Below are 8,733 nucleotides of genomic sequence, written 5' to 3'. Positions count from 1 at the left end.
TAAAAACATTAAGGAGCAGAGTCATGTGCATATCCCTGGAGCACTGTACAGAAGAATTTCTAAGTTGAAATTGAACAGTTAGTGACTATTCTTTGATTCCAGGCATTCCACCAGTTTTGAAGCAATCCTTTCCTTAAGAGTGAGCATATTTCCACAAAAAAGACAATAAAAATATGTTAAATTTTTAAAATTCAAAATTGATTTCACTTTTTGGGAGTGCCCTGCTTTGGTTTCATATATCTTTATTTTAACAATTATGAGAGTCTCAAGAGTTTTCAGTGCCTAGGCTTCTCTGGAACTCTGAAAGGGCCAATATAAAACTTCAATATTAAATTAATATTTAAATAAAAAACAAATAGAGGTCAGAGGTAGATAAAAGGGAATGTCATAGTTGCAATGATAGAAATTGGGTACAAAGTTGAGTGTACTTTTTATACTTAAGCATTGCTAATCCAATGGAAAGGAAAGAAAGAAGGAAGGAAGGAAGGAAGGAAGGAAGGAAGGAAGGAAGGAAGGAAGGAAGGAAGGAAGGAAGGAAGGAAGGAAAGAAAGAAAGTAAAGAAAGAAAAAAGAAAGAAAGAAAGAAAGAAGAAGAAAGAAAGAAAGAAAGAAAGAAAGAAAGAAAGAAAGAAAGAAAGAAAGAAAAAGAAAGAAAGAAAGAAAGAAAAGAAAGAAAGGAAGAGGAAGGAAGGAAGGAAGGAAGGAAGAAAGAAAGAAAGAAAGAAAGAAAGAAAGAAAGAAAGAAAGAAAGAAAGAAAGAAAGAAAGAAAGAAAGAAAAAAGAAAGAAAGAAAGAAAGAAAGAGAAGGGAGGGAGGAAGGGAAGGAAGAAGGGAGACAAAGTAAAACAAAGAAGGAAGGAAAAGAAACACAATAAATCTAACATCTATATAGTGCTTTGAAGTTCACAAAGTCTTTCCTATAGATAATCTTATCTGATCATTAGCAAAGATGATAAACTAAGTGCTACAGGTAGTATATTTTACAGATAAGGAAACTGGGAATTATAAAAAATCACATGGCGTTTCCTGTATTTAAACACAGGTTAATTCTGATCCCATATCCTACTCCACAATATGTAAAAGCAGTTAATGAATCTGTAATGTCTTGCATATCTTTAGTTGTTAAGGATTAATACACTAATGACTCTGTGATCTCAACTGTGTGAGGACTGACTCCAATGGTCTACATCCAGTCCCATCTATGTTGGTCCATCTAATACAGCTCTTTTTCCTGCTCTCCTACAAACATCCCTGACATATCAAGGATCTTCCTTTCATTGACCTCCCCTATAGGGAACATATATAACTTTGTTTTCTTAATTTTCTTTTTCATCATAGGCTTTAACCAAATGCAAACATTGCAATATATAAGCAAGACCAAGAAAGATAAATAGATACAATTATAAGAAAAAGAACCACTCCTCAATTAATAAATAGCCAAGGAGTAAGAAGCAAGGAAAGGAAAGTTGTGGATAGAAGACCTGAGTTCAAATATTGCCTCAGACACTTCCTAGTTGTGTGAACCTGGGAAAGTCACAGCTTCTTTCAATCTCAGTTTCCTTAGCTATAAAATGAGGATGACAGCAGCTATTTCCTAGGGATCAAATGAGATGATCTTTGTAAATTTCTCTGCAAACCTTAAAGTGATATATATATATATATATATATATATATATATATGAATTATTCTGATTCTTAATTGAAAAATTCAAATTATTAACAACCAAATGGAAAAATGCTCCAAATCACTAATAACTTTTTAAATTTTATTTTTTAAGGCAATGGGGTTAAGTGACTTGCCCAAGGTCAAACAGCCAGGCAAGTATTAAGTGTCTGAGGTTAAATTTGAACTCAAGTCATCCTGACTCCAGGACAAGCGCTCTATCCACTGCTCCACCTAGCTGCCCCCCAAATCAGTAACAATTAGAAGAATGCACATTAAAACAACCCTGAGGTTGCACATCAAACTCATCACATTGGCAAAGGTGGCAAAAGAAGACCTTCCCTCTTAACATTATGAGGAACCCAATAGAACCCTCAACTTGTCTGTTGATTATATTGCTCTCAACTTATCTTTTCTTGGGTTTACACTTTGTTTCAATTACATCCTTTACATGGTTTTTTGCTTACTATGTCATAGCCTATTCCTAACCATTCCACAATTCTCCATTGTTCTTCTGGAGACTCATTTCCTGATTCTCAATTCTACTATAGGCAAATTAGCTTTGATAAAACCAAGGAAGGGATTAAAAAACTCTACTTATCATTCACTAAGACCTGTTTCTTCACAATCCCACTAACACATCATATTCATTTGTTTCTCTGGAAAACCTTCCTTTTAAGGCGCAGCTCAAGTACTACTTCCTCCATAAAGTCTTCCCTGATGACTCCAGCCTCCATCAACCTGCCAGTCTTCCGGCACTTACCATCTGTAACGCTGAGCTAGTTCTGTACTTAATTAGACTCTGCATTGCACTATGGACTACTGTTTCATGGGTGATGAACTTATTTCCCCAGGAAGATGGTCCCAACCCTTTAAGGAGCTTACAATGGTTTAGACATCTTGTTATACCTGTCCTCTTCCCCTGCTTCCTTCACAATACCCACACAAGCATTCAGTAAATATGTTTGACAGAAAGAAACTGACCTCTCGGGGCTTCCCATCTTAATGGAGAACCATGGCAAACCATGTTAAGGTAATGTGGGAGGCTGCGATTGTTGTTGCTTCCTGAGCCAAACATTATCCACACACCTGCCTTTCAGTGTGGGTGAAACTGATTCCTAAACATTAACATCTGCTGAAGTCACACTTCCTCCACTTGGGCACTACACTCCTCTGCCTCTTCCAAGGCACAAAAATCTGTTCTGTCTCAATTAGTAGAGTGAATTAAAAAGTTTTTACCAAACACTTTCTATAGGCCACCCACTGTGCTAAAAGCTAGTGATACCAATACAGATCTAAATCAAGTCCACTGGGGTAAACAACATCAAAAGGGAAATGGTAACTCAGGAGGTCACTTTGGTTCAGAAAAATAAATTGATATTGTGTAGGGGCATACAAGAGTAAATTGACACCCACCATCCAGGAACAATGACAGAATTGATCTGATTATGGCTCATGCTTCCAGAACTGGAAGGGAAAAAAATGGGGTAAGACAGAATGAGGAGTATTGGTTTTCCTTAAATATGATTCTGATAGAGGTAGTCACTATTTCCAGAACATGGTTTCTGGTATGGGCAGTGGAAAAGTAATTGAAGAGAATGGAATTCAACACTCATTCAACCTTTAATAATTTACAAAAGAATTTGTATATTTTATCTGATTTGATCCTCACAATATCCTTGAGAGGTAGGTGGTATTATGAGTCCTCAATTTATAGATGAGGAAACTGAGTTTAAGTAAATTGCCCAGAGTCATATAGTTTATAAGTTTTTGAGGCAAGATTTGAATTCAAGTCTTCTTAACTCCAAGTCCAACACTACTGACTAGGCTACCTCTTTGTGCTGGGCTCTAGAGGTATAAAGGCAAAATAAAGCAATCTCTGTCCTTAAGTAGTTAATATTCAAATGACAGAAAATGGCATAAACACCTATAAAGACATGGCTAGCATTCATAGATTCCTTAAAGGATTCGAAGTATTCCATATTATATCTCATTTTATCTTCACAATAACCCTGTGTATTAAATACTGCTATTATTCACATTTTACAACTGGGGAAGCTGAAGAAGTGAAGTGACTTATCCAAGGTAACTTACATAACAAAGGTCTAAAGTTGAATTTATACTAAAGTCTTACTGGGACTCCAGGCCCAGTACTCTCACCATGGTATCACCAATATACAAATTAATAGAAAGTAATATTGCGGGGGTGGAGAGTATCGCCAGCAACTGTGGGCATTAGAAATGGAGGTTCTTTTTTCAATTGTATAAATATTTTATTTGTTTTCTAATTATACACAATAGTATTTTCTACCAATTTTTTTTTGCAATTTTTGAATTTTACAATTTTTCCCTCTCCCTCCCTTCTCTTCCCCTTCCCCAACAGAAGGCAATCTGATATCTTTACATTTATTCCTATGATATGCATATATCAAAATTGAATGTATTAAGAGAAAAATCATGTCCTTGAAGAAAAAATAAAATATTAGAGATAGTAAGATTATATAGCACATAAGACAACTTTTAAAAAAAAAATGAAGGTAACAGTTTTTGGTCTTTGTTTAAACTCCATGGTTCTTTCTCTGGATACAGATGGTATTCTCCATCACAGGACCCCTAAAATTGTCCCTGATTATTGCATTGTTGGAGTGAGCAAGTCCATCAAAATTGATCATCACCTCATGTTGTAGTTAAGGTGTGCGACGTCCTTCTGGTTCTGCTCCTCTCACTCATACAAGTCTTTCCAGGAGTCTCTGAGTTCCCATCCTTCCAGGTTTCTAACAGAACAAATAATGTTCCAGAACACACACACACACACACAAAACACATAATATATATATATATATATATATTTATATATATATATATATATCCCACAGTTTGTTCAGTCATTCCCCAATTGATGGACATCCCCTCGATTTCTAATTCTTTCCCACTACAGACAGAGCTGCTATGAATATTTTTTGTACACGTAGGATTTTTCTCTCAGAAATAGAGGTTCTTGAGATGCCCTTAAAAAACATTTGATGAGGCCGCGCCGCGGGCGTTGTTGGGGCGCGGCTCGGAGGCGGGTTCCGCGGGGCGGGCATGCGGCCGGTCTCCCCGGGAGTGCACAGCCGGGCCCGGCGGCGCTGTCTCGGCCCCGAGGTCCCCGGCCGCGGCGGCCCGCCCTGCGGGGATGTTCAAAAACGAGTACGGGGGGGGGGCATTTGTTGAAATCTTCAGTGCCCAGGGCAAAAATCCTGGAGCAAAATGGAAAATCTTTGGCAGTCCATCTGTAATTTGGAAAGAGTTTGATAAAGAAGTTAAAAGTTTTGTCTTTGTCCTTGAAGGCAGTAGCCAAACCAACAAAATTCAATTACCAAAGGAGAATAAACAGATTCTTGGCCTGATCCAGCGATTTCTCGTACTTCAGATTTATGCGGCCCTGGGACAGACTTCTCTACTGAATTGCTGATAACTGATTTAGGAAACATTAAACGAAGATTGTATTTATCAACAGTCCATAAGGAACTTTCTGCAACCCCTCTCCATGCAAAAATTCCACTTTTTATCATCAAACGCAAAATTTGGTGCAATCTGTGTATTGACTTGGTAGCCTTCACCAGTGACATTTTCAAGGGGGCTGTTTTCCAGTCTTTGGATGGAATCATTGTCTCTGCAAACTGCAAGCTCCGAAAGATCTTCACTCTGAAGTCCAAGCCTCGAGATACTGCAGACAGAGATGATATATATGGTGCTCCCTTTACAGCGGATGAGCCCACAGATATCATTCCTCGAAGCTGCCAATTAACTACAGATGTACCTCAAGTTACCCAGCTGCTAAATATGACTAAGCTTCGCCAAGTTGAAATGAAATTTGGAGGCCAACCTTTAACGTCAACAGAACCAGATCAGTTTATTAACAGAGGATCAGGCAGGGTAGGAAACAGTAAGAATCATGACGTTTCACACATTGCATTTGGATCCGAGTGCTTGGACCACCTCCACCTTCTGGTAGAAGACATAGCATCAGAACATCCGGAGAGACTGTAAAATCCAGAAATAGCAGAACTTGTCAGCAACCTACTATAGAAAAATGCACTAACAGGTCAGAAATGTCAAGCCTACAGTTATATGAGTCAGAAGAGCAAGGAGAAAGAAAGTATTCAACTGGAAAAGCAAATTACACCCATTAATGCCAGTCTCCATGTTATATATCCACATCCCCCTCAAGAACCATCCTCAGAGAAGAAGAAGAATAGTAGACGAAGATTATGGCTAAAAAGCACCAGCAAAGACAGAACAGAGACACCCAATGGAAGCTCCTCAGGAAACAGCCATTATGAAGATACGATGCCAGCCAAGCTCACCACTACATCCCATCAAAGAATGAACAGCTCTGTGATGTTGAACATCACCAGTCATCAGCAACTATCTCCTCATCAAACAGATGAGTGGGTATTTCCTGAAAATTATAGAGATCATTTCCATTTGGACTCCAGTAAACAATCCATAGTCCTGGAAGATGATTCCTGCAATTATTCACACCAGTTGCCAAAACACAACAATGAAAGTACAAATAGCAATCGAGAAGAGGAAACCCAAAGTGTTCTAAATGAAATTTTTACATTTTCATCAAGGCCAAGGTCCTTGCCTCCAGCAAGGTGCCAGACTGTGTTTGCAGAAAGGGGCCCCTTTCTTCTAAAGGATCTAAAGGAGGATGACCGTGGAAAGAGGAGAGGAGCTCAGCTGGAAGACGATTTTTGTGGAGGCGACAGAGGTACACAGCTTTTTGAATGAATTGAAGGTAGAACAGCCACCATTGCTCCTTTAGTTTACCACCCAAATCCACAAGGTGAGGGGGAAACTTGCCTGCAGGGTAGACAAAAGGCCACCACCGATTGGAATGTCCCTCAATAGTTACATCTGGTGGCTGGGCTACCTGACTTGCTAATTTTTGATTAGCATTCAGCATATTTAGCTTTCATTTATAGAAGTGCTTTTTACATTTTAATTCGGATCTCTCAGAATAAAAATTGAATTCAACTGAAAAAAAAAAACATTTGATGAGCAAGACATTATATAGATACTGTTTTGTTCTGGACCTTTCTTGGGAAGGGAGCAACTGCTCCCAATTTCACACGAAAGAAGAGATAGTAAGTTACATTTATATATGTCTTAAAATTTGAAAAGTGTTTTAGAATTTTATCTTCATAAAAGTTCTTAGAGGTAGGTTCTACTGTTATCATTATCCTCGATTTTATAAATGAGAAGTGAGAAAACCATGAGGTTTTGACTTAATTCCCCCACTGACCTTCCCACCTATGTGTGCATATATATACATATATATGCAAATATAATATAAAACTGCAAGTGTATATGTATATATAGATATATATGTACCTTGATAAATATTTCCTAATATTTATTCTAGATACTTGAATTTTATTTTTATAAAGAAAATAGTGGATTTTCTAATGATTACAGGTGAACCTCTCAAGTAACCAATTATATATTTACTCATCACCTCCAAATGCCCAGTACATTTTACAGTACAGGAAAGTACAGTTTAATGGACTTGGAAAATAAAAATAGTATGTGACCTTCCTATCCTCCAGCAGCATATAGACTGGTCGGAAAGATAAAACCAGCCCATGTGAGTCAATTCAGGATAAAACTGTAGTACTAATTCTGAGGAGGAAAATAGCTCAGAAAAAGAAAAAGAATCACAAAATCAGAGTGGACCCCAGGAGCTATATAGATCTGAACAAGGATGATCCTTTCTATAATTTCCTCAACGTGGGATCACCCCACTTCTGCTTAAAGATCTCTTGTGATGGGAGAAAGCCCCCACCCCCAAGACAGAGCATTCAACTTCTAGACAGCCTTAATTGTTAGAAAACATTTTCTTCAATTGAGCTGAAATTGGGCTTCCTTTAACTTCCATCTATTGATTCTACCTGATTCTACCAGCAGGGGGCAGTCAGAAGGGGGTTGACCCTTGTCCCATGTGGCAATTAAACTATTTGAAGACAGTTATCATCTCTCTCAGTCCCCAAGACTTCTCTTTTGGTTAACCCGTTCCAGTTCTTTCATCTGTCATTTTCACTGGGGAGTAGCCTGTTGACTGAAAAGCTAATTAGACTTGGAGCAAGGTGTTTTGAATTTAATCTTATCTCTATCACTTGTGTGATGATTCTAAACCTCAGTTTCCTCCTATGTAAAATGATAAAGTTGGACTCCAAGTCCTTTCCAGCTCAAAATCTCTAAAAGTTGGCTCCAACTTATCTTTCCTGTCTTGTTTTGTCTGGTTCCTTGTCATATTCTTATGGAATACAAAGTGAACTACTAGCTGCTCCTCAGTTTTTCCAAGCCATTTCCCATGTCTGGGTTTACATATATAAACTGTCCCTGACACCTAGAATGCACTCTATCGCTATCTTCACCTTCAGATTCCTTTTCTTCCTTCAATCAACCAGTCAATAATCCTTTATTGTGCACCTAGTATATGCTAATCACAAGGGATGCAAAAGGAAGCAAAAGACCATCTCGGCCATCAAGGATCATACAATCTAACTGGGGAGACAAGCAAACACATACACAAACAAGCTATTTACACAATGTAGAGGAAATAATTAACAGATTGCAGTAAATTCTAATGTACTAGAATTAGGAGGGATTAGGGAAGGCTTCCTGTAAAAGGTGGGATTTTCATTGGAACATCGAGGAAGCCTAGAAAATCAACAGGGGGAAACAAAGAACCTTTCAGGTATGGCTCAGATTAAGTACCATTGCGTAATATCTTCTCTGATCCCATAGCAATCAGTTGTCTCTCCTTTAATATTCTATGACTGGAGTTTCTTTTTTGTTTAGGTTTTTGCAAGGCAATGGGGTTAGGTGGCTTGCCCAAGACCACACAGCTAGGTAATTATTAAGTGTCTGAGGCCGGATTTGAACTCAGGTCCTCCTGACTCCAGGGCTGGTGCTCTATCCACTGTGTCACCTAGCAGCCCCATGACTGGAGTTTTTAACCTTTTCTGTGTCATGAACTCCTTTGGAAGTTGGGTGAAATCTGTAAAACCTTTCTCTGA

At 38.2% G+C, this 8,733-nt stretch overlaps 1 protein-coding gene across 1 annotated transcript; it reads left to right on the top strand.

Moving 5' to 3' along the window:
* The first annotated feature begins 4,824 nt into the window (after positions 1-4,824).
* LOC141510971 (protein CFAP20DC-like) lies at positions 4,825-5,852 on the top strand. Its single transcript, XM_074220341.1, is given in 2 exon segments — positions 4,825-5,091; positions 5,094-5,852. Coding segments are annotated over 2 exon segments (855 nt in total). The 5' UTR covers positions 4,825-4,838; the 3' UTR covers positions 5,696-5,852.
* The last annotated feature ends 2,881 nt before the right edge of the window (positions 5,853-8,733 follow it).

The sequence above is a fragment of the Macrotis lagotis genome, chromosome 2, assembly GCF_037893015.1.
Source record: "Macrotis lagotis isolate mMagLag1 chromosome 2, bilby.v1.9.chrom.fasta, whole genome shotgun sequence".
Taxonomy (NCBI): Eukaryota; Metazoa; Chordata; class Mammalia; order Peramelemorphia; family Peramelidae; genus Macrotis; species Macrotis lagotis.
This window is presented reverse-complemented; position numbering and strand designations above follow the sequence as displayed.